This window comes from Phalaenopsis equestris, unplaced genomic scaffold (genome assembly GCF_001263595.1).
Source record: "Phalaenopsis equestris unplaced genomic scaffold, ASM126359v1 Scaffold000840, whole genome shotgun sequence".
NCBI classification, from domain to species: domain Eukaryota; kingdom Viridiplantae; phylum Streptophyta; class Magnoliopsida; order Asparagales; family Orchidaceae; genus Phalaenopsis; species Phalaenopsis equestris.
Genome location: NW_018165280.1, coordinates 62199 through 89917, shown reverse-complemented (window position 1 = coordinate 89917; position 27719 = coordinate 62199). Strand labels below are relative to the sequence as shown.

Here is a 27719-nt window from a genome sequence, read left to right as displayed (position 1 = left end):
TTTATTGTTTAAAAACGCTTTACATTTCTGTGGTATAAATCTTAAATACAATTTTCTGCAACGTTTTCATCTTTGTCGAAGTATTAACCTTCAGTTATTTTCTTGATAGTGAATCATGGACGGATTGGCGACTCTGAAGAGGATGGGGCACGCCACTTTATGGTGAATGTTATTCAGCCTCAATTCAACCTTCATTCAGAAGAAGCTAATGTACGCACAATATGTTATTTAACAGTCTTTTTCTATCAAGTCTGAATATTTGTACTCTTTCTGTGATGAGGTAGAATTCTTTTTAAGAATGTGCAGATCCTTTTTTTGTTATTTGTGCTGTTTGGTATAAGGAGGTAACCATTTAAGAATTCTGAGATTTTGGCTTCCAATATGGGTCATGCTACTCCAAAAGGTTGATTCTGGACCATTTCCCGTCTTAAGAAAAACATTCAAAACTTGCTAGATGATCATTTGACAATTTATTTCAATGCTTAGCAATTCCTTGCTTTCTTTGTTAGGAACTTTTATTACAGTTTTTACTTTGTCTCATTTTGTTTCCTCAAGCTCACCAAAGTGCTTATTTTATCTATTCCTTTAAAGGTATGTGCATACAACCCAAAATTCAACACCCTAAAGCATGTTAAACAATGGAATTGTGAAAAACAATAGAAGCAAGGAAGAAAACACATTGAATCGATACTAAACAACTTCTCGAGTTGATTTATAATAAAGAAGTTAGATTGTCGAATCCTCGAGGAAATTTGTTGAATCCTAAAAATACAGGATCGATTGAAATTTCCAGCATCCATGATAGAATGAAATCTCATAGAGTCATAACTTGATGTTTTATTTTACAATGAATAAAAACTTATTTATAGAAATTTAATAAATAGAACTCTATATAAGTATGTGTGTGTGTGGACGCACGTCATCATATTTATCTAGGTTATCATCAATCATATATTTGGATGATGTACTTCTTCAATTCTTTAGGGTGGGAGGAGCTCATCTCCATAGAGTAAGAGTGGCGGAATATCTCTAAAAGTTTGAAGACTGAAGGAGCAATGTGCCAATGATACAATCAATCAATAGAAGCATACACTTTCTTTAAGATAGATCATATCCTTATCTTCTTTTAGATCACAATTAAACTTTAGTCGTAATGCATTGGCTTATTGATTCATTAGTAGTAGGAACTCCTGCAGAACTTTGATGCTTTGATTTGATGAACGAGGGCAAGTGTATGCAGAAAAACAATCGTTTTGGTATTCTTATATCTTTAGGAAATAGTAGGGAGTAGAGTTCTTGAATCCAAAATAACGGAATAGCTACCATAAAAATAATTAAATAAAATTTGAATTGGGGTGTGGTTAACTTCTTTGTTTGTATGGGCCACTCCCTTTTCCAATGGTCTAGAAATATCATCTCGATAAATGGATAATAAAGCTTGTATGGCTAGACTCCTCATTATAAATCAATATTTAACTGTGCTAATTTCATCTTTCAGTCAGTTAAAAGCACCACTTGTAGTTGCATTAGGAAGCTCTTTGCCAACTAATAATGGGCAATCTTTTCATCTAATATTAGTTCAGTTTTTTCTCAAAGCTCTTAGGCTTAATCTGAACTATCCTTGGTCAACTCCCTTTGGCTCTTCATCGATTCATGAGCTGAATGTTCCAAATTATCAAGCTTTTGACCTCTCATTATCGAATACAAAGATAATGATGGCTAAATTTATATTCCAAACAGAGGAATAGCTGCTATGGCAATCGTAGAATGATAGTTGTGGCTGTCACTCATCTTAACTATTTTGGTTTGTTATACTTAGCAAAAATGAAGCCTATTGGGTAATTTTGAAAATTGAAAAGAAGAAAGGGGAGGCCTCGATATTTGTGAGAGAGGGCTTGTACTAAACATTGCTTACTGTCATTGACGTGGGTGCGTCTCCCTTACGGCTCGAGTGTGTCTCCCACACAGAACATAGGCTATGGCAACCCTAGCTGTCAGGTACAATTTCGTGTGACCAGTTCATCTCGAGGGAGGAGAGAACAGCACGAGCAGTTCTTCATGATATTTGTCGTCTAACTGAGAGGGTCCCACACTTAGCTAGCATAGTAGTATTCATATGTTATTTTCTGTATTTTAGGTCTGTTTTTCACTTTAGATTTCTGTCATCGATGCCATTGTCTCTTGTTAGGGTTGTATCCAAGGACATGTGCTCCGGCTGTTTCCTGCTCCATGGTGATGATTATCTCTTTGTTTTCCTCCCTCTCCCGTGCTCCCCTGTTCGTTGTCGTACATTTTTGCAACCCTTGTTTGCCGTCCAGCCGCCAAACTACCTTTTCGTGCTTGTTGCCGCATGCTCCATCCACCATCTTTTTGGTGCCGCTCCCCTCCCATTGCCCTGCTGTTGGCAGCCAAGCCTTTCTGCAAACCCCTTGCTTGTTGTCCAACCACAATACTATCTTTAGGTACAAAGAAGTGACAGAAGATAATAGGGTGCTTGCGTCCATCAAATTGGAAAAAGAGCGTCCCCTTGTGATGGAAAAACTTGCAGAGACAAAGGAGAGAAGAAAGTAAAAAGATTACCAGATGGGAGAAGATGGAAAAGAGATGTAGAGGAAATACTTATTTTACTATCGTCAGGATATGTTTCCGAGGCTTCATCACTGCAACAGAGAGACCTATCGGTGGAGGAGTTGACAACACAATTTAATCAGTTTCAAATGAAATGTGAATTGGTCGAGCGAGAGGAACATACTATAGCTCAATATCTACGAGGTCTGCCAGCTATCAGCAACATTGTTCAATTGCAGTCTTGATGTTCGTAGGTAGATATCCGGACCTTAACATTAAAGGTGGAGAGACAACAAAATAGATCTGGTAACCACCACCATTCAAACAGCGAGAGCACACCTCAAGGAGTTGAGAAGACTGATCAGGATAAGGACAGAGTCACTCATGGTGATAAGAAGCTTGAGAAGAGTAGCATGTCCACTACTGTTGTAGCCAGAAAATATTTCAGATGCTATGAATTTGGGTACATCGACTCCAGTTGCCCGACGAGCCGGGTTGCGTCCTTTACTGAGTAAGATGCAGTAGAGGACGTTAGCGACAAGGAAGTAGCTGAAGAAAAGGGTGAGGAGTATCAGTGAGTGTGAGATGCTTGTAGTTTAGCGAGTCCTTCAAACTGAGGCGTCGAAGGAGCTACAATGGCTTCATCACAATATATTCTACACTCATTGCACCGTGAAGGGAAACATATGCATCATCATCATCGATGGATATAACAGCAGGGATATGAGATCCACACTGATGTTGGACAATTGAACATCACGATTCAGAGACATTCCTTCCCATATTCCCTGATTTGGTTGAAGAAGGATAATAAGGTCAGCATGGGCGAAACCTGTCTCGTGGAGTTTTCGATTGGGAGCCAGCTACTAGATCAAGTTTGGTGTGATGTGGGTGGATGTCTGTCATCTTTTGCTAGGAAGATCCTGGCAGTATGATAACATCGACTCCAGTTGCCCGACGAGCCGGGTTGCGTCCTTTACTGAGTAAGATGCAGTAGAGGACGTTAGCGACAAGGAAGTAGCTGAAGAAAAGGGTGAGGAGTATCAGTGAGTGTGAGATGCTTGTAGTTTAGCGAGTCCTTCAAACTGAGGCGTCGAATGAGCTACAATGGCTTCATCACAATATATTCTACACTCATTGCACCGTGAAGGGAAACATATGCATCATCATCATCGATGGATATAACAGCAGGGATATGAGATCCACACTGATGTTGGACAATTGAACATCACGATTCAGAGACATTCCTTCCCATATTCCCTGATTTGGTTGAAGAAGGATAATAAGGTCAGCATGGGCGAAACCTGTCTCGTGGAGTTTTCGATTGGGAGCCAGCTACTGGATCAAGTTTGGTGTGATGTGGGTGGATGTCTGTCATCTTTTGCTAGGAAGATCCTGGCAGTATGATAACAAGACTCAACATGATGGGCTCATTCACCAAATATGTCAAGCACATAACCCTTTTTCTTTTTTACGAAGTCCGAGATTAGAGTTTCCCTTGTCGATAGAGAAGTATTGGGAGGATCAGGGGGATGACTGAGGACCATAAGAGAGAAGAGTGGACACGAGACAATCAATATGAAGAGAGTTTTAGGACATCTTATTTGCTAGCTTTCTACCATGGCTGCTACCACTTAAAGAAATTCTTATTTTCTTCACCCCTGATTGGGTTGGACAATCTTGGGTTGTTTTTCCAGAACTCAACAGAATACATTTGACATGAAATTACGATTCAACACAGTAGGGTACTCTTATATGGGTGGATTGATAGGGATGTTTTCTCTCAAATGGGGAAAACTCCTAAGGTGTTTTGGGGGTTAATGCAGTCGTCAAGGGAATCCAGGTGCTACTCGAACCGTACTTGAAGGCTCCTTGATGCGGCAGTTTTGTGGTGCGTTGTAAATATCTTTCAATACTACAATACACACACGACAACACGAGTAATAAATATGTAGTTAAATCCAAATAAAAATAAATTTAGTATAAATAATTTTATCTTTTAAAATCTTTAAGCTGTCAAACTGTAATAATAACGCAAGTATACGTATCGCTAAAGTAATAAATGACTCTAATGGAGTCCTAAGTATTGGTCCCACAGGGAATTGGAAATTCTTATAGTTATAACGTCAAACACAATATTCAAACTATAAAATTTAAGTAAGCAAAATAAATCTAAGGAAAATTTAATGTGTACTAAATGAAATGTAGTTAAAAGAACTAAGTTAACTTAACTATTTGCTTAACTTCAAAACTAAACTTATAAAGACTAAACAAAGTTTTGTAGTGAAGAGTTTAAATTTAAGAAAGCATTATTCCTCTTTACAATGAGTTTATGGATTGTAAAGTAGTTAAAATCATTTAAAATACATATAAATTTGTATTGTGTCATGAGCAATCTTATTCTTTATCTTCAGAGAGTACATAAATAACATTGACTAATACAGTCCCTAAATCCTTGATTAGGTTTAGAGGATACTGGCTGCCACTCCAGAACTCTCACTTCTCTCTCCCTTGAGGCTAACAATCTCGCTTTAGTTTCCAAGCATTGAACCAAACCAGAGATTTTAATCTGTCACCTTAAAATCTCTAATTTTACGCCTATCAAAGTATATTTCCCTGTTTATTTGCATGCAATCCCATGGATTAAGTTCTCATTCATGAAATTGAATGTGATTCTTACCTTATTGTGGAAATCATATCTTTTTAGGATCTTATGTTTCTCAATAAATTTTAACATTTCAATTGGCCATATCGAAAAGTAAATAAAGATCAGAGTTTGAATCATCACAATTTATTGACATATAAAACCTTATATAACAAAATTAATTCTTGACAAAACTATATCTCATCATAGGGAAAAAGATAAAGAAGATTAGTCAAAATTCATGAGAATGATACGACAAAACATAAATTATATACATAAAAATAAGTTTACATAACAAAGAAAGGAAAGAACACAACTTAGCTAACACTCATTCTCAAGCAAATCACTTGAAGTTCCCGTTAAACACTTTCTTTCTTTACATTCACACTCAATCCTCTCTTAGAAATGTAGTGTTGAAGAAATCTCTTACCGCCCCTCCTCTTACGACTCTAGAAGAAAATTCTTTCTTCTCCCAAGACTTCTCTCTCACGCCCCCTCTCTCTTCAAACCTCTCACCCCCCTCTTATCTTTGAACCTCTCTCCCCCCTTCTTCTCTAGACTCATCTCTTTTTTAAATTAGGGTCAGCCTTCATTTCAAGAGAATTCAAAATTTGCTCATTTTTTCCCAAAAGACATACCTCTTCACACCAAGAGACAAGTCCATTCATTCAAGAGTCTTTCCAAAGTGTCTAGATGCATTGAATCACTCTATGGGGTGTTTGAATTGATTGGAGTCTTAAAAAATCGCTAAAAAATAGTCACTAACTGCCTTATTCCGTCTTGTTTCGTCTCTGGCGCTAGTTCTGGCTCCTCCGGCGCCAGCCTATTGAAGTCCACGCTGTTCTGGATTCTGGCGCCAATTTTGGCGCTTTTGCCGCCGCTTCTTTGTAAAACGGCGCTCTGGTGCCAGGATGTTGAAATGCTCCGTTTTGACTCCAAATTTCTTCATTTTGCTACAATTGCCTAAAATCGATATACCTGCAACAAAACATGAAAATACCCCTATTTAAAGTGCAATATCACAAATTTAAGCATAAAATGAATACATAAAATTGCACATTATTTTGATGTATAACTCAACCCCGGAAGATTATGGGTCTGTTTGTGGCAGCTGTTGATTATTTATATTCTGCTGATAAGCAGATTATTCTGATAATCTGTAGATTATCAGAATAAGTTGGCTTGTTGTTTGAGGCAGCTTATTCAGAACAGCTTACTGGGAGCTGTTGTTGGATAAATGATCATTTTGCCCCTGTTTGGTTAAGCTATTTGCAACAGAACTAATGAGGAAAATAATTGATAGAATAGAAGTCTCAAACTATTGTAGTTCAGTTACAAAAATTAAAATATATTGTTCATCATTTTGTGAGTGTCAAAAGAAATACAATTACAATTAACAGTAAAAAAAATTAATTAGTTCAACATAGAAATGAAATAAGAAGAAATACATATACGTTGTTCACCATTTTCCAAGAACTGCTGCTGCCTCTCTTCTTCGGTAACAACTTGTAAGTCGAAGACACTCTACCTCACAATTTTTTATTTTGGGGGAAGAAATATGAGGAGTTTCGGAGGGGAGCGGAGGAGGAGAAATATGGGGTCATCTTCCTCAATGCTTTCAGGTAGGAACAGAGGTCTATAGAAGCCGCGATCAAGTTGTTACCTTCCTCGGTGCTTTTGGGTAGGAGCGGAATGGAGCGGAGGAGGGAAATATGAGAGTTTCAGAGGTTCGTAGAAGCCGCGACAGAGCGGAGCAGGAGAAAGATTGGAGTTGCGGAGGTCTGTAAAAGCTGCGACGGTACGAAGCAGGAGAAAGATGGGAGTTGCTGAGGTCTGTAGGTCGAGCGAAGCGGAGGAGAAGGGCAGCGAGGGAAGGGATCGTCACGGGTGATGCGAAGGCGAAAGGTGTGCATAACTGGGATTCTCTCCCGGGGAGGAGGCGAGGCGGAGAGCGAAGGACAACACAGTAATTTTTTCCTATTGGACGCGGGACGCAGGGGGGAGCCGGCTTGCGAAATTATGAAGAAAACAATGATAAAAAAATGCCGCGGCACGAATAATTTTGCCCGAACGTGATATCCAAACAGGAAGGCAGCGTTTTGAAAATGCCGCTGCTCCCTATAATCTGCCCCAAACGGGCCCTATAGCAGCTCCGCTACTTTCAATGTAGCAGATTTGAATATGTGCTATGAGGAACCAAAAGCCTCGGCAGTGATAGATGAGGACGAAGCTCCCCCAACTTTGAGATATTGACGCAAGTGCTTCTACCGCATGGCGCGGGTGCGTCTCCCACACAAGATGTAGGGCGCGACAGCTCTAGCTGTCGTGCCGGGTGCAATTTTACGTGAACCAGTTCATCGCGAGGGAGGAGAGAGCCGCACAAGTAGTGCTTCATAGGGAATTGTTGCCAAGTAAGAAGGCCCCACCCTTAGCTACCCTTATAGTTTTTATATGTTATTTTATGTATGTTTGGTCTGTATTTTGCTTCAAATTTCTATCTTTGGCATCCTTCTCCCTTGCTAGGTTTGTGTTCTAGAACAAGTGGTGCTCCAGTTGTATCCTGCTCTAGGTTGGTGATTTTCTCTTCGTTTTCCTCTCTCTCGTGCTCCCCTGCTCGCTGCTGCGTCTTTTTGCAGCCCCTGTTTGCTGTCCAACTGCCAAACCTCCCTTTCTTGCTTGCTGTCGCATGCTCCAACCACCTTCCATTTGATGCCACACCCCCACCACCCCACTTTCAACTGTCGGTTGCCACACGTTCTGCAGCCCCCTGCATGTTGTCCAGCCACAATACCACTTTTTCCTCTGCCGCTAAGCTTCTTACCGCCTACAACTCTTCGTTTCCACTACCTCAACCTGTAGCCCATCACGTTCGATCCTCGCCCTAGGGGGTTTTTGTGTTTGCATTGTTGTTTTCCTATTTTCAAGTGTTTTTGTTGGTAATCTCCTTTGAATTTAAGCAATGATAATTTTCATTCCGTTGCGTTATTGGGTTAACGCGGGTATCGGTCATGAAATGAGATATATTTGTGTGTTTTGAAAAGAAAAAAATGATGAGAGAAGGATGAGGTGTTCGGCTTTGGATGCTTGGTTGGGTATGCCAAACATGAATTATCTTTAAAAAGATGGTGAGTGCTAGAGGAGGCTCACAAGTTGATGTTGAGGGGTTATAGCTTCAACGTGTATCCTTCTTGTGGGATTTAAAATATTTGTATTTGAATTATTGTGGCTAACCTAGATTTATTGAATGTAATTCATGGATTGGATTTGTTGGCAAGTTTTGATTAGGAATTTTAGGGAAATCAGTTAGGGATTTGAGTTAAATATGAGATTAGATTTAGATTTTAAATTGAAGAAATTGAGTTACTTGAGGTTTTTTATTACTACAACAACAACAACATGTCTTTATCCCACTAAGTGGGTCGGCTACATGAATTCTTTGTCTCCTTTATGTCCTATGGAGTGTCATATTTTATTATTATTATTTTTTTATAAAAGAGCGTTATTCGACTTCTCATTTTATTCCAAATGAGTAAATTACAAAATCGGGAAAGAGGTCCCACACACGCACTCTACAATCCAAAAAAAAGAAAAAGAAAAAAAAATGTCATCTTTCCAAACAAAGCAAAATACAACTCAACACACCCCCAAACACCCCAACAAACTAAACACCTACAAATCCAAAAGAACCAATCTATGAAGATCATCAGGTAAGATTTTAGAAATGAAAGGTGCTCGCAGAAAAGATCCTAATTTAGCTGCCCAATTGACAACAACATTACCATCTCTTCTAGTATGAGACCAATTCACATTAAAATCTTTGGCCAGATGAAGAATCCTCTTAACCTGCAAATGTAAACTCCAACGACACGCTAAAATAGATCTGCAAATCTTCCATAGAATAAGGGAATCAGTCTCAACTATAATATTTTGCCAACTCTTCTTCTTAGCAATCAATAAAACGCAGATAATAGCATCAGCTTCTGCAGCAATCAGAGAAACTGGAAGAGAAGCAGCAACAAACGAATAAATGACAGAACCGCTCCAATCCCTACAAACTCCTCCAATATCCGCACCATTCCCATCACAATTAATTTTAAGAAAAAGAGCATAAGGCTTATTCCAAACTACTTTTACAAAAGTAATGAGAATTAATAGTAAAACTGAGAGAGAGTTTAGTAAGAATGACTTTCACATAAACATTGTTAGTATGTTTCATACCATTAAAAGAAAGACTCTTACTCATATAAGAATAAATTTTAGAGAAAGTAATATTAGCGGTAATAGTCTTGTCAGAATATCTCATAGAGTTTCTAAAGACCCAAATAAACCAAAGAACAATAGAAGGTATATTGTATAAGAAATCATGCCCCTTGTCTTTCCAATTATCATAAATAACAGTAATGTTAGGATACCCAGAAAAAAACATCCCTCCTATCACAAATATAAAAAACACTAGTCCAACCAAAGCAAAAGTACAATTACTAAAAATATGACAAAGAGACTCATCAACATTCATACAGAGAACACACTTAGAAGCAATCATTAAACCTTTAAGCTTAAGAATATTGTCACAAGGTATGATCTTATAAAAAACCCTAAAAAAAAAAGAAATAGAAGACTTTACCCATTTATTCCAATTCCAGCTAAGATCCATTCCCCGATAAGAAAAAATATGAATAGCAAAAGACTTTGTAATCGAATCACCAAGTTTACCTTTAACCTTAGGAACAACTTTTTTATCAGGCATAATAGGAATTTGAGAGATAAACTTAGCATCATTACAATGCACAATAGGAACCAGCTGAGACAAAATCCAACTTTGCTTAACCCATAAATCTTTAACCTTTATATTAATATCTTGAGGACCCCCATAGAAGTCGCCAAAAGCACCCTTACCAAGCCAGTCCTCATACCAAAAAGCCACATCCCCATTGGCAACATCCCAACATAACATCTCGTCTACTTGAGAAGAGACCTTAAGCATCTCCCTCCAAATAAAAAAATAAAAGGAAATAGAAAGGGGATGAGAAGTAGAACAATACTTAGCTCAGAGCAGAGAAGCCCAAATAGAATTATCCATTCGAAACCTAAGCCAAAACTTCATATAATTAATTCTAACAGAATCAATAAGCCTACGAAAACCAAGTCCACCTTTATCAACCGGTTTATAGAGCTTCTCCCAGCTATTCCAATGAACATTCTTCTTACCAAAACCCTCCCAAAGAAATTTGTTAAATAATATCTCCGACCTCTTAATGAAACCAAGAGGCATGCACATCACTTGCATATTATAAAGAGGAAGAGAGGTAAAGATGCTCTTAAGTAAAGCAACACGTCCACCGAAAGATAAGAACTTATGCTCCCAAGAAAAAATTTGCATTCTAATCTTATCAAACAATTCAGAAAAGAGATAATTCTTCCTAACTTTTTTGTCAAGGATGAAACTAGATATTTCAAGAGTAAATTAGCCTTAACATAATTTGTATAATCAACAATCCAGTTCTTCTTATCAGCAGATATATATTTGGAACAATAAAAATATTATTTACAAATCTTAAAAACTAAACCGGATACATCTTGCATATGAGATTGCATATGAGAGATCACCTTCGATCACCTTCCAAATCTTTTTGATGGATCTCTTATGAGAATTAGTAAAAAGTATAAGGTCATTCTTCCAAAAAAAAGATGAGAAATGCTAATACCACCTCTATGTATATAGTTTAGGCTAGCATACTTTTCAAAAAGATTGTTAAGACACTTAGAAAGATAGTCAAAAGTAAGAATAAGTAGGTGAGGAGAAAGAGGTAAGAATAAATAAGTAAGGAGAAAGAGGATCCTCCTGCTTATTGCCTTTAGAGGCCATAAAGTAGCCACTAGAGGTACCATTAATAGTAACAGAGTAATAGTTATTATTTAAAATTCTTTTAATAATATTGCAAAAAATCATCATTGAAGCCAACAACCTTAATAACTTCAAGCAAAAATTCCCACCTGATAGAATCAAAAACTTTCTTAATATCCATCTTAAAAATAAGTTTACCACAACTTTTACTTTTATCAAGGTCAAACAATAATTCATGCACAGTCATAGCATTGTCCCCAATCTGCCTTTTTCTTTGCCTTTCTTTAAGAAAGACAGTCGAATTTAAAGAAATAATGCTATTTAAAATAGGTTGAATTCTCTTAACCATAATCTTAGAAATAATCTTAGACATAACGACATTAATGCTGATAGGTCTAAAATCATTCCAAGAATTCTTACCATTCTCCTTAGAAATCTGAACAATGTTAGAAGATTTAAAATATCTTGGTAAATCATTAGCATAAAAGAAATCCTGAATGATCTCAACAAGTTCAAGATGAATAATATTCCAACTATTCTTATAGAAATCCACAGTGAAACCATCCTGACCAGCAGCTTTGCCATCCTCCATGCTATCAATAACATCCTTAATTTTCTTCAAGATGAATAATATTCCAACTATTCTTATAGAAATCCACAGTGAAACCATCCTGACCAGCAGCTTTGCCATCCTCCATGCTATCAATAACATCCTTAATTTTCTCTTTAGAAGGAATATAAGTAAGATTTAAATTATGCAAGCTAGAAGATATAGGATACAAGTCAGCATAAATTTGAGCAAAAGGACTACTATTATTATGAAATATATTAGAGAAAAAACTAACATCATCATTAACAATATCATTTGGATTAGAGAAAGAACTACCATTAATACTCTTAATATTAGTAATCATGTTAAGCGTCCTTCTACTCTTAATGCAAGTATGATAATAGACAGAGTTTCTATCACAATCTAAAAAATTAGCTCGAGCAGCTTTTTGTGCATAGAAAGATTCATTTATATTAATAGCATTAGTCAGATCATTCTGCCCTTGAAGCAATTGATCAAGGTTAATACTATTATTACAGTAATCTAATTCTAGCTCCTTAACTCATTTCTCAGCATCAGCCACAGCCTTACTAAGATTTCCAAAAACTCCAATTCCAATTTTTTAGAAACTTAGCAAGATTTTTCTGAAGCAACCAAAACTTAACATTAGGACTATTATGCACAACATTCATCTTGTCAGCATTTCAATTCTTTTTAACACCCATAAGAAAAAGAGGGTGAAAAATCCACATATTATAAAAACAGAAATGATAAATCTTCTTACCCATATTATCGTTAACTTTAATCAAAACCGGGTTATGATCAGAAGCCAAAAACGCAAGATGATGAACCTTATGCAGAAAAAAGAATTAATCCAAGCATAATTAGAAACAAATTTATCCAGCCTTTCAAAGACATGACCACAGTTCCAAGTAAAAGGATTACCATGAAACCCCAAATCAAAAAGACCCACATCCAACAAAGCCTCATTAAAAACAGACGTAAGAGTAAGATTAGGTGGTAAACCACCATTCTTCTCAACAACAGAGGAAATAATATTAAAATCTCCCCCAACTAACCAAGGTTCAGTTGTGGTACCAATTGAATTAAATAAATTTCATAACTCAATTCTATCCTTCTTATGACAACCAATATAAATAATTGTAAGAAGAAAATGAATCCCATTCAAATTAATATCAACATGCAATAATTGATTATGATTACTAATAATATCAACTATAATATAATCATTTCAAAGAAACCAAATCTTATTATTGAGATTAGCAAAGTAATGAAAATTACCAAATCTTTTAACATACCTATCATTGTTGGAAGAATTAACTAAAGGTTTAAGAATTTCAAAGAAAGACAGATGATAAAAAACGTATCAAATTCTTAAGTCGATTAGAAGCATTATCCTTAGCAATGCCTCTAATATTCCAGAATAATGTATTAAATTTCATCATCTTGTTCTCTCATTCCTCTAGTAATTCTAATGGTAATATTCAAATTATTAGGATCCCAATTCTTACCCAAAAGTTGATCATTAAGAGCAGCAGGATTCACATAACTTTGTTCCTGACTACCCTTAGTTTTCCTTCTCCTGTAAGATTTTTGAACCATCCAATTTTCCTCAAGTTCAGATCTGGTTAAAGCATTACCATCTTCTACAATAATATTATCAATATTAACAATATGATGATCTACAACAAAATTACTTAAAGTGGTTTCACAATTTTCATTTTTTTTATTAATAATTATATCTTGAGGCATATCTTGATGAGGAACAACAACACTTTCAGATTCATGGTTAGAAATAATATGACTAACAAAATGAAATCCAAATCTTTACTAGTTACATTGCCCCTATTAGAGTCATCAAGATTGATAACACTGCAAGTCTCCTTTTCAACCTGCATCTCATTTAGATCATTAGCAATGGTGATACCAAAAGTAGTAATAACATTCACATTCAATATAGCAACATCATTATCATTAACAATAATAACTTCAGCAGCTTTGCTACCAAATTCCTCTATAGCTGGAGGAATAATTTCCCCCACATTACCGCAGTTAGGTTGAGTAACTTGAACCCTTTCATTACCATAGACATGAACCTTTTCTTTATTCTTGCGCAACTCAGGATGAGCACTATAACAAGAATTATGTAGGTGACCAAACATTCTACAATGCGTATAGTAGCTTGGAACAAATTCCATTTTAACCGACTGCCAATGCTCATCAACACTGTTACCAATCCACACGGTATCTTGAAATTTAGCAGTGACATCCCGTTCCACCAAAACTTTGGCCACAGATGGCCTCGTGAAATTGAAAGCGACATTATCCATCTTAAGCGGACTACCAAAAATAGATGCAAGTGAATAAATAAATTTCATGTTATATAAATGAAGTTTTAACCCTGAAAATTTAATCCAAATTGGAACAATAGGAGATTCCTCTCTGTGGTTAAATTTGGGGGTCCATTTTAAAATCTTCATGTAAGACTTATGTATAAATAAAACCTTCTTTGAAAAACAGAAGCATAATCTTTCTCACGTTCTAGCTTAATCATAAGATGTCTGCCATCAATAAAACATAAACTCCATTTACCAACAATTTTAAGATCCAAAAAGAATCTCCTAATCACTTCCATTTTGGGATGGGCAAAGGAGAATTTACCTACCAGAGTAAATTTCAAAGGCTCAACAAGAAAATTGTGATCCTCATCTTGAAGAAAAATGGCTGGCTTACCATTTTTCCAAGCGAATTTCTCGAGTAACCCCAGAGTAGAGCTATCAACCAATTGACTTTTAAAAGACGAAGAAAATTTACTTTTAGAAGTCTTTTTAGGAAACCTTCGAGGAAGTTCGGATGCCCTAGCTCCATCACGCTGCTCTCCTCATCGCACCTGAAGCCCGCCGGCCAATCGCCGACTGTCTACCCCTCGCTGGCAACGTCACGCCACTGATCCGGCCTTCCGCTCTCTTCCTAACCAATTCTTCTTCCTCGCGATGGAGATCTTGCTTTCGCTGCACACGACCTCGGCCCATGCCGTTATTCTTGTTGTTTGTTTGTCTTTTTTGCGGCAAGGAGTTCTTGGAGCGTCAAAGGTTTCTTGGTGCCCCGTTCTCTTATCGTTTGCCCTAACTTTTCTCCTCTTGTGATCTTCTAGTTTCTTCGTCTCTTGTCATGGATTTTACTATTTTTGAAGCCTCTCCTTCTTTTCGTGATATTGTTGCTGGGGGTTCTCATGATTCAGGTAATGCTATATTTTATTTAATTTTAATAAATTAAGATAATTTGTTCTGCAACTTGCCCAAGTCTTGTCCTATTTAGAAAAAGGATTCATGTAGCCAATCCCATGTAGTGGGTTTAAGGCTTTGTTTTTGTTGTTGTTGTTGTTGTTGTTTTGTTTCAAACTTTAATTTTATTTGAGAATTTTTAAGTTGAGGGAAATTTGGTGATGTTATTGAGGAGAGAGAAGGGATGTGGATGGAGATAGAAGAAATGGAAGTATGAGGTTATTACTGGAGGAGAGAGAAGGGACCAAGGGAGCTGAGTGAGGGAAAACAAAACCAATGATGGATTTGGAAAGGAAACGCAAGATAGAGAAAAAGGGTTAAAAAATTATAGGAAATTGCTGGAAGTAATAATGTACTAAATTGCATGAAATATCACAAATTAATGGGCAAAAAAATAAATATTTGATAAAAATGAGAGCAAAATAATATTAAATTTGCTTTGATTCAAATTGATGCAAGGCATGCAGTGTAATTGTGCAAACAATATTAAAAAAACACAAGGAATATACACTAAAAAGTTCTTCATGTTGCTAGTGGCAAATCCCCAAGTCAGTTATGTCACATCCTGAAGTCACTGGGTTGCAGTATCCTTAAGAATAGGTTTTTGAATCCTCAAAGCACGCAGGAGACGTAAATCCTAAAGCATACCTAGGGGGATGAAATGTCATAGAGTCATAGTTCAATATTTCAGTCATTTTATCGTAATCTCTACAATGAAGAAGGGGATATTTATTTAACTAGCTTCATAACTAAAATTCAAAACTACACTTGAGCTTAATTAGAAGACAATTTTCCTTAAAATGAGAGATGAATATGAAAACTGTTGATTCCTGATAAATTTTAAAGTTCAAACACCTAAAGAAAATCTTACCTGTCTAGAATATCATTAATTGGATGAGAGAATGTATCATCTCCCCATGAGTAAATTAAACTTAATATCTGTAAAATGTTTATTACTTCTATCAATATGTATAGTAAAGAATTGACATAACCTTTGAAAATGCAAAGCCCGTGATTGTAAGTCCAGAACTTTGAAAAAAAATGACCTGAAAAACAGAAGTCAAAGTGCATGGGTTTCAAGACTCGGACTCTGCTTTATGATCTTATCATTTTTTTAAACTCTATTAGGATGAGAGAAGATTTTTCCCCTTAATAATAAATGCAGATTGTAGGACTGAATGCTCCTTCAATAAAAAATGGAAGAGCTAATTACGAAAATTGGGCACCAGCATCAAATTATGAGTTGTAAAGCTGGTTATCAAGTGAATGAGATTGGAAAAAAAAATAAAAATAAAAATCAAACACATTCTAGATCCAAAAGAATCAACTTGCATGCATTTGATGCTTTCATCATATATACTCTAGTATTAGTAGCCCTGCTTGTAATTGTTTACTCCGGAAATTTGAAAGCTTGTATCATCTTTTGGCATGCCCCACTTTTACCCTTTTCTCATGGGACTTATTAGTGGCATTTGTGATGCTAATTGAATCTACTCCTTATTTCTTCCGATATTCTATTTATCATAATTTGGTGGGTGATAAACTTAATCATTTATATGCACTCAGAACAATATAACATATTACTGTTGATCTCGTTTTGGTGAGGTCTCTCACTCTTATTGGAGCCTAGGACCTAGCCCTAGGGTTCCCCTACTGACTCTCTTAGAGGACTAGCTTGGGACCCGCACCAACTAGAAATTCGAGCCATTTCTTGACTCACAGTTTAATGGACCGGTTCTAAATCTTCAACGCTTAGTTGATTGATTAAAACTAGCGCGACGAGGCTCGAGTCGAGTACCCATAGGATCTAAAGCCTTAGGAAACCCTTCGTGTCGTCCGTGCACTCACGATGCACGAATGCCACGGTTCATGCATCGATGCACTCAATTATCGAAATTCACGTTACCTGCACTCGTAGGAGGCTCTACGATCGATCACGAGCGATAATTTTAAAGAAAGTTGAATTTGACGCGTTTTCTACCCGACCGTCAATGAGGTCGTCCGGATGACCCCAGATGACAAAATGAACCGTGTCGGCACGTCCGGAACGTCGACTTTAGTTAGGAGGGACTCCCACTTCGATATGGTTTTGTGCACGAGCGAGAGGTGCGCAAATTGAAGAAATTTAAATATTATATATATTTTGGAGGGGATATATTTGTGTTATATAAGTCGGTGATGGGTCTTTTATTTCCGCCTAAATCCTTAGCTCGCGGCTCCCCTTGGTTCCATCCCTGGATTTAGCCCTACCCTTGCCTTCCCTCTCACTGGTCCCGTCTCTTCGCGTAACGAGGAGTTGACCTCGTCTCTCTCGACATCCTCTGCCCGAGCTGCTGCTTCCCAAAGTATCTTCTGCTTCGTCTCGCTGAGCGGGAACCCATTCGCGGTAGGTTGACTCTATGCGTTTGTTCCCTGAGTCACAAATGTGGCAATCTCCCTCCTTCCCTATAATTCATCCCTCTGTAGCCTTGGCTGCGGTGTTGTCTTCTTCCTGTTGGGGGTGGCTTCGCCCGGGTAAGTCCCGCAAGCTTTTCTTTCTTTCTTCCGTGCCTATAAAAGCCCATGGGAGGGGATTGCTGTGGGGTTACGAAGTGAGAATATGGGGGAGACCCTGCCGGAATCGCCTCTCGTCCTTGCGAGCTTGGTGTTTGGGAAGCTTTCTGATTCTCTTCTTTTGTTTGCAAAGGCTCAAGCGAGGTACCCGTTTTCCCCTTCCCCTGCTTTCTGTCTCTGTTCGATAGGGGTTGTGCTTATGGTTCTCTTCTCTATAAGAAAAAAGGAGGCAAATGCATGCGTGGGGTGGTTTATTTTGTCTTGGCTGGTATTAAATATTGGAATCATGACTAACTGTTGGATTTTAGCTGACTTTAGTTTAAGTGCATACTGTCAGGTCTGTTTTAAATGCTTTAGTTTAAATGCATACTGTCAGGTCTGTTTTAAATGCTTCATGCTGATTAGTTAAGAATGTGGGCTTTTAAGAAAGGCATGGTTTAATTCTTACACACGTGCTAGCTTCTTCCTTATGTTCTTACCATATCTATGCTGGTATATTGAGGTTTGAGGGATGTTTTAGCCTTTTGGGCTGTGGTTTTTCTTGCTGCCTTGGTTTAACATTGGAAATTTAGGTGTTGTTTTAGCCCCCTGGGCTGCGGTTTTCGTGGCTGTATTGGTTTAACACTGAGGCTTTTGGAAATTTTATTTTAGGGGCTTTGTTTTGTGCTTCTTTGTTTCCTCCTGTTCAAAACATATGTTGATGGACTCCTTTAATTGTGAAGCTGTTGGGTTCTTTCATTCTGACGCTGTTGGGCTTTGGTCTGTTGCTCCCTGCTGTCCCTATGTTCGAAACATGTATGCAGGGTTTTACTTAATTGTTTTGGGCTGCTTGGAAGTTTTATTTCGGGGGAGGGCTATTGGATTTTGGCTTGCTTCCTTGTTGTCATTCTGTTCGAAACATATATAAGTAATTTCATTTAATTTTGGGGCTTTTGAAAGTTTGGTTTTGCGGCTCTATATTGCTGTTCCTCTGTTGTCCCCTCTATTTGAATCATATGTGGGTGTTCATCTCTGTTATGAAACTGCTGGTGTTTTGTCGTATTTCTTCTCTGTTAGTAGCTCTACTTGAGAGCCTTGTTGGTTTTTTTCTGTGAGTATGGGCTGCTGCCTTGCTTCCCCTGCTCGAGAGCATCCCTGTGATCTTCTTTTGTGTTGTTGGTTGGTTGTTCTCTACTGTCTCTGGCTGTGAATACCTGGGTTGGTTGTGTGGGCTGCTGTTCCTACCCGAGAGCACCTATTTGGTTCCCCTACTGCTCTTAGCCGTGAGAACCTCTTCATGGCTTCCTTTGTGTTGGGCTTGGTGGCTTTCCTGTTGCCCCCCTAGCTGGGAGCATCTATTTATTTGTTCCCTCCTGTTGTTCTTACCCGATCGTCCCTGTGGTTCTCTTTTGTTTTGTTTGGTTGTTCTCTGCTTCCCCCTGGCTGTGAACACTTGGTTTGATTGTTTTGGTTTGCTCCTGCCCGTGAGCATCCCAGCTCGTCTTCTCTTGTGGCTTTCTATTTGGTCGTTCCCTGCTGTCCCTGACTGTGAGCACCTGTTGTGGTTTTGTGGGCTGCTGCCCTTACCCGCGAGCATCCCAGCTCGTCTTCTCTTGTGGCTTGGTTGTTCCCTGCTGCCCCTACCCGAGAACATCTGGATGGTTTCTTTTTTTGTGTTGGCTGGGTGGCTTCCTTGTTGGCCCTACCCGACAATGCCTGTTTGGATTCCTTTGTATTGTGTTGGGTTTAAACCTCATGGAAACTTTAGTTTGAGGTGGAATTGAGGGCTTGAAATATTTTAATCCTTATGTTTGGAAGAATTTGGATGCCTCTTTTCGAGGAACGATATATTAAATGTTGGGAGAGAATTCAGAGCCTAATCTTCTGGGCCAGATGGATTGCAATAAAAGAAAAGAGAAAAAAAAGGGAGAATCCTTTTGGTATTTGGAGAAATTTTAGTTGTGGCTTGGAGCCTTTTGTATTGTGCCTTCCGGGGATGTTTCTAGTTAGCGTTGATGGGTGTGCCCCATTTCATTGCTCATTGGAGGAGTCCCACCGGTTGAATATTTTAGGTTAACCATCCTACCGTTTTGAGCTTTTCTTTGTAAATCGATTTTGTAGGAGGGTGAGCCCTTTTTTTTGCTTTTTTTATTTTTCAGTTCACTTTTCTTGCTTCTTGGTTTGAGTTTTAGGCACTTATGTCTGAAATATAAGTGCGCATGTATAGTAAGTGCACATATATAGCTGCAGCTATATGTGAAACCATCAAACAAAATCGTAAGTTGGCCGGTCTTTTTGGGGTATTAAGTCTTGATGATAAAGACATTCGGTGGTAGAGCGAAATAATATTTCATTCTACGATATCGAGACTCAATCCAAACACTCTTGCCTTCTTAGGTTGTTGGCGTTCCTAGCCCGACAGTGCAATCGATTTGTGGACAATCATATTTTATAAAAAAATTGATAAGAATAGATACGATAAGAACATATACGCTTTTTACAAAAGTAATTTGACTACAAAAATATAGATAGTACTTTCTCTTATATGCATGAAACTTATATGCATGCTGAAATATAAATTTTAAGTAATATAATTTGATTGTCTACTGGTCAATCACCGGTACTGAGCTAAGGAGTACCCTCCTAAGTTGGTATTGCAAGAAACCTTTCTAGTTGAATGTCAGGCTCTATACATACGGGTGACTGATAATTGCCTTCGGAGACCCTCGAGAATACCTAAATCTGAGTCTAGCCCGACTCGAATGCTTACGACTTCCTTTCTTTTCTCGGATTTGTGTGTTTTCCTACGGTTTTATCGAAATCTTTCTAGAGCACTCATAATTTTCTCTGGATTTCCCTCGTACCTTCGACGATTTTCTTCAAGTTAACGTGGGTCATCTGCCACTTTTTCTCGAGTCTTTTCCGGATCCGCTTACCCGTCAGGTATACTGGTTTGTTTTACATTTACAACGTTTACTTTCGCTATTGCACACTTTACTGCATACACACATAGTTCATGCCTGCAATACTACTGTTTACTGTTTATTGCTTTTCATAGCATGTTCCCTTTAATAATTCATGTTGTTTCTATAGACTTGTAGGGGACTTTTAGGTTAGAGGACAATAGGACAACTGGTTTAAGAGGTACCCTATAGCGAGCCACCTACCCGATAACTAATTATTTTTGCATACCACAACCCCAAACTTATAATCGATATATTAAGGAGCTTAGAGTAGTTTTTTTCCCAAGAAGTGGAGCGGTGAAGCAAGCGGACAGGGAGCGGCGATCGAGACCATGACAACGAAGTGTAGGATGTCTCTTTAGAGTTAAAGTCCAATCGTAGGATAGTTGGGAAGTCACCGATATCCCCTACCTTTCACTCCATTGACCTTGAAAGTAATTGTTCCTCTTTTGAATCATTTCCCTTTGATTTCCTCACATTTAACCTTGAAAACCTAAACTTTGCAATCTTGAAGTAAAAATCACTGATTTTAATCGAGAGTCATGTTAAGTGAGTTCGATCATTTAAGATGTAATTAACTATAGGGGTTTGTCGTTATAGAGAACTTAAAAACCCAGCTTAAAATAAACTCTATTTAATCTCCTGTATTAAATAGGGAAACTTGCCGACTTATAAAAAAGTTTCGCAGACCAAACAGATGTTACAAATCTTTTAGTTTGGGTGGTTAAGCCTATCAACAAGTTATATGCATATCCTTTGAGATAGTGTACTGCTTGTGGTATCGTTCTCAACTATCTAAACTATCATCTAAACTATGTCTCACTTTTCAAAATTAAAATATTATTTTCCTAATTATAACCTTATATATATATCTCTATTAAATTAAATTCAAACGACCCTCGAATGATAAAACGACCGACAATTACTTCAATTCATATTGATCTAGTAGAATCAAATCTTTTAATTTAAGCGAAAGCTCTCTAAAATATTGTATTTATATATCTTAGTGGGCTCTGGAAATTCAACCTCTTGGACTCTCTGTGCTATTGAGAGCCTTCTATGTTTGGGTAGTCCGGTTCAAATTTTGAGAAGACAGATTGGATTGTTGTAGATAAGACATTACCTAAAGCTTTCACTCTCATTTTGTGAGAATTTTTTGATCTGGGATTCGAGGTTTCAGATACAATATAAGTTTATGCGATTTTACTGTTTTAAATGCCATATTTTATTTGAATTATCATGATTTCATGCTTGTGGAAAGAGTTTTGGTGGTATTTTGCAAGTTATAGGTGTTGAACATGGCTCACAGAGGTAAAATACAAAGCGGGCAAAGATGCTAGACCGGTGTAATTACGCCGGTATTCAATGTAATTACAACAGGTTAACAATATTAACAATAGTGTGGGCTTCATGGGAAAAATATCGAGAAATCCCTTGACTGGTGTTACAAGAGTATGAATTTTTCATTCCTAAAAAAATTCACAAAATCTTGTTTAGTTTTCTTTTTTTTGCATTAGAATTTTAGAATTTTTTTTTTTCGAACTGAACTTTAAAACTAGCTTTGTAGGTTTAATAAACTAGAATTTCATGTGTTAGAAGAATTTGATAAGTTTCCTCATAGGATCAATATGCCTCGTCATAATCCTTATATTACTTGATTGACCGACTTGCCTCGTAGCATTTTCAGGCATTGTTGTCAGGGAAATGAGTCAAAATTTTCTTATTTTAGGAAAATTTTAGTTGAATTGCTTGAAGTCTAAGTTTGAAATTTTTTTTTTCCATTTTTTATTTCTTTTTGTGCTTTATTTTTCTTGTTTTTTTGTTTGAAAAATCCATAGAAAAGAAAATTGTTTCAAAATGAAATGACAACCCCTCAGTCAAATCCCTTAGGGCGTATGTCAACTCCTTGACAGTAGAACTGTACATGAGTATTAATTACTTGGTCGTAGAAGCCCTCGCATTTGAACTTACACATGAGTTGATTATAATGATTCAAACCATTCAGTTTGGGGAATCACTCATGGAAAGCCCATATCTTTATTTGACTACTTTCTTAGAACTGTGTCACTTTCAAGTTTAGCGGTGCCTCCAATGATGCTGCTAGATTAAGGTTATTCCCTTTCTCACTTAGGAATAAAGCCAAGAGGTGGGTTTACTCTTTTGCACCAGGATTGATCACCATATAAGAGCAACTTAATCCAAAAATTCTTGGCCTAATACTTTCCTCCCTTCAAGGCTATCAGACTTCGGAAAAACAATATCTTGGTCTAAAAATTTTAAAAAAAAATTATTGTCTACGTCATTCCCTAATTAATAAAACTTAACAAATTTTTTTTAAACCAATTAATAGTCTTAATAGTCAATCAACCCAAAATCATAACAAATATTTTTGGGAAATGAAAATATTTTAATCACAATGAATTAAGAGTTTTGAGATTTGCTTATGCTTAGAAAGAGGGGAATTAAAGAAAAGGTCATATTGTTAGAAAATAATAAAAATATGACCCGGAAATGATATTTGGATGTCTTTTATTACACATATATAATCTTGTTAGAGATTTAAGAATTTTCACGTGAGAGTTGCACACCACTTAGTCTCCATTTAGATGTAAGATTAGTTTAGCGCAGGTAATATGTAAGTTTGGGGGATTTTATATGATGTAAATTTGCATGATTTCACTACTTTAAATACCACATTTTATTTCACACTTATTATGATTTTATGATTGTGAAAAGAGTTTTGATGATATTTTGCAGGTTAAAGGTGTCAAACGTGCTACACATAACTAAAACACGAAACGGGCAAATATATTGGACCGGGGTAACCATGCCGGTATTTGATGTAATTATGTTGGGCTTACTGTTTGCCAGGTGTAATTACGCCTGGTTTAGACGCGAGCTGGTCTCCGGCATAGTTATGCCAGTAGCTGGTGTAGTCATGTCGCAGCTCAGCTAGGATCAATTTGGCAACTTTTTGCAATGTGAATTCGACAAAAGATATAAAAGGAGATGACGTGATGATTAGGAGACACTTAGACGTTGTGGAGTTTGTTTCTCTTCAGGTTTTAAATGGAATCTTGTCAACCCTAGGGTTTTATCCAATGATTTTTCTCAGGGAAGATTCCTTGAGTTGTTTCTTTTGAGTTGAGAAGTTGTGAGTAGAAATTGAGTGCACTTGTATGAGAGAGATCTATGGAAGCTTGTATTAAGTGGAAGGGATCATGATGTTTTGCAAAGACCAATTGGCTTGGATTCGAGTTTTTTGTATTTCTTGCATTGTTTTCTTTTTATACCGGCAGTAACAATTTTTTTGTTTTCTTTTATCATTCATAATAATTAATCACGTTTCGGTATTTCTGAGATGTAAGATATAATTTTCTCATTATTTTACCATATGGATGTCGTTCCCTAGACACCTTCTCGTGCTTGGATTTTTTATGTTGATGTGTTAATATTTCGATATGAATTTACATTTTATCTGATTCGAGAGAATGTTAAAATCTCTTGCGTTCTACGACTTTTAACCATTGCCTAGAAGAATAAGTAGGTTTACACACAATAGCCTAGTGGAATAGACATATTGTCATTTGAAAATTCTCACCTACATACGGGACTAGAGGATTTCTGGGAAATGTTGCTTGATGAAGCCCCACTTAACTGTAACATGATTTCCAACTTCTTATGACATTGACATAGGCTAAGAAGTATTTTGTTCCTGATTGTCAATAATAGTGTGAGTTTCGTTGGAAAAACATTGAGAAATCACTTAACTGGTGTCATAGGAGTATGATTACTTCATCCTTGAAAAACTTCACAAAACCTAGTTTAGTTTTTTCTTTTTGTATTAGGATTTTAGGACTTTCTCATCTGCAAAGTGAACATTCAAACTAGATTCAGATATTTAATAAATTATAAGTTCACCTGTTAGAAGAATCTGACAAGTTTTTTCATAGGATCAATACACGGATTCATAATTCATATATTACTTGATCTACACATTTACTTGTTTGATTAACCGACTTGCCTCGCAAAAATTTCGCGCATTAGTTTCTCATAGTCGTAAGCTCCTATAATTAATTTTTTTTCACGATAATGAGAGAGCATTTTCGATTAAGGCTAGTCATTTAGCACTGAATAATCAATGTATAGTAGTAGCAGACTTAAGGTTAAGATTATAAAATTTATCACTTTGATCGTAAAGCGGATGGTGGGAAAATAATGACGAATCTCATGATATCGTAATCCCTAATCTACTTAGAGGAGATAGTCGACCCAACCTAATTGAAATATTCTTATCAACAAATATGAGTTGTGTCGTCTAAGGGACTCTTGTACATCTAGGGTAAATTTTTGTCTAAGGGGTTAAATTTAAGTCTTACATGTGTATTTTGAATCATAGGAGTACACTTGATTGACATAAAATGTTTATATAACTTCAAGTCTTACAGGTGTCTTTTAAAGCAATTCTAGATTCAATTCATGCTTTAAAATCGTGTAAGTTGCCTTAAGATACGCAAAGCTATCTAAAATGACCTCATGTGCTCCACCAAATTATACAAATTTTTAAATGTAAACGGTTCGAGAATGTTGTGTGGGTTAAGGTTAAATCTTCACTCACTTGCTCTGATAAAAATGCAAGGTTCTTTTGAAAAATCTAAGATAATAAAAGTCAAATGCAAGATAATTAAATCATGTACGCTCTCAATGTGGACTCTTCGTCTATAAGACAGGTTTGTAAGTTCTACCCAATTAGTCTATCCTTCTCTTCTTAAAGATTGAAGTTGATAAGTCTAATAATTTTAAAATAATTTCCAAATAACAAGTATAAGAACTTGCAAGTCCAAGTTACCTAGCCCGATCCTCCTAATAATAACTGGAGTTGACAAGCCTAATATTCTATAAATATTCTATAAATATTTTAGTGTTTAATTTCAAATGAATTTTAAACATAAATGTTTTAAACCCCTAAAATTTCTCGGTGATGGTCATGTTGATAAAAGATTTCAACTGGATGGATAAATTTTTTAATCAAATATTCAAAGTAACGAGTCAAAATATTCAACTTAAAATTAATCACTTAAAAAATTTAAAACAACTCCATCCACTCCCCACAACTGTTTGTTGGGGTGATAATTTTGATTGACTTCATCTTACAATGAGCAAATGCTACATCAAATGTATCTATATAATCAAATTTAAAGTAATCGCATGTCAATAAGGATTGACACAAGTCCTCTGTCAATGTTATTTGTCCCAAAGGCTCCACAAAAAGTAACAGTTATGATCAAAACTCTTTGACCGAGTGGTTGTAGGCAAATGCCACCATTTTATTATGGTCACGATCACAACTTGTATGTTCTCCAACAACTTTCTATCATTTGAGTCATGAATTATAAGGGTACATTCGATTGTCATAAAACATTTTTTTAGTTAAAGTCGACTTAAATTATCTTCTTAGACAAACATCCATGCTAGATCTAAAGTGATCCCTTGAATGACACAATTTGTGATTGCTGGCAAGGATCTTTCAGTTAGGTTGTGTCAACTACCTCATATGACTAAGTAAATCAGGGAACACGATGACCTTGGGCGTCAAAATTATGAGACCTTGATTTGGTTCATCACCATCCCCACCCACACACACACACACACACACACACACCCCCCAAAAGTCACTTTAAGCTTAAAGTAATAAATTTTACAACTTAAACCCTAAGTCTGTTGTTACTATATTTTCATTATTCAATGCTTAATGACTAGCATTAATTGAAACTGTTCTCTCGTTATCGAGAGAGGTGATTAATCAAAGTGTTTTGCACCTACGGAAAACTTCAAACCCCAGATCCAGCTTGTCTTTTAAAAATTTGACCCTATAAAACTCTCAAGAGCAACAAAGAGTTCGAGGCGTCGCATTTTTGGAGTCTACAGTTAATTTCTAAACTTAATTTTAAAATTAACTCCTCCAGTTGAAATTTTCTATCAACTCGACCGCATCAAGGAATTTGGGCATAAAGCATTTATGTTTGAAATTCATTTCAAATTTGACATTTGAATATCTATAAAATGTCTTTTTTTTTAGGAGAAGGTTTGGACAAGCGATATTGGCTTGCAAATTCTTATATTTGTTATTTGAACATTATTGAAGGTACAAGACTAGTATACTGCAGTTCTTGTGAAGAGGATCAAATTAATTGGGTAGGATTTACAACCTTGCCCTATAGTATGGCGACCCGATTGAGAGCTTATTTAGGTCGATTATCTTGGATTTGATTTTTAAAACATAAGGGTTCTTTAACTTGACATAATTGCAGATTTTTCGAAAGAATTTGGCATGCTTCTCAAAATAATAACTATTTGTGTGAATATTTAAATTTAACCTGTGCAGCATTCTCAGACTGTATACATTTAAATAATAGTAAATTTCGGCGGAACACATGCAGGTTTACTTTTGCTAATGTACATGCATTTTGATGCCTTTGTTTGATGTAATTACATAAATTTTGGCAAATTATTAGATGTGATTATATAATTTGTGTTCTTTCCATGTATAATTTAATATTTGACACATCTATAATATACAAATACATAAATTATCAAATAATCACAAGTCTTTTGAGATTATACATTGATGTTGAAAATTTTCTCAAAGTGATATTTTGTGTCTAAAAAATTATTCCAACATTGTTAGTCACACAAATATCTTTATTGTTTAAATGCATGTATGTAGTTTGAAAGTACAATTGATAGAAGGAATCTTAAAATATCTTTGCATAAATCTTATGATCTTTAATTCAAGATCAAACACTATCTTAAGATTTATCTTGAAATCACTCAAATCTTTTGAAAGTTTATGTGATATTAGAGCTTTTGGGATGCATATAAGATTTTATTTTGAGCTTTCAAAAGACCGTGTTATGTTCGCTTGCCACGTTGTGAATCTAGTGGCAATTAGGCATATCAAGTACTTATTGAACATTTAAAAATGACATTTATGTGCTCATATATGATTCTTTTTTGTGCATTTCAAATAGACCATATAATGATATGCTTGCAATAGGACATAAAATTTTGATTAAATCATTTTCAAACACGATTATAATTTACAATTTTACTCAAATTTGAAATCAAAGAGAAACCCAGTTACATTAATTAGTCTATTATTAAATTCTTCATAGATCTTTTCATGTCTTGTGCAGATTTGAAGTTATTCTTTTTTGAAATGACTTGGAACTATAAAATAAGTGACTTTTTGTGTCTTATAATATGCACTGTCTTTTATTTTTTTGTCATTTTTTAAGTCCAAGTTTAGGTC

The 27719-nt window shown here is 36.3% G+C and overlaps 1 protein-coding gene across 3 annotated transcripts in view; it reads left to right on the top strand.

Moving 5' to 3' along the window:
- The window catches only part of LOC110031776 (protein SABRE), a 142097-nt gene that overhangs the window by 87061 nt on the left and 27317 nt on the right, over positions 1–27719 (top strand). For all 3 annotated transcript variants that reach the window (XM_020735171.1, XM_020735172.1, XM_020735173.1), the window contains one exon: positions 110–210. In XM_020735171.1, the coding sequence (XP_020590830.1) occupies positions 110–210 (101 nt within the window). The remainder of the gene's footprint in view (positions 1–109; positions 211–27719) is intronic.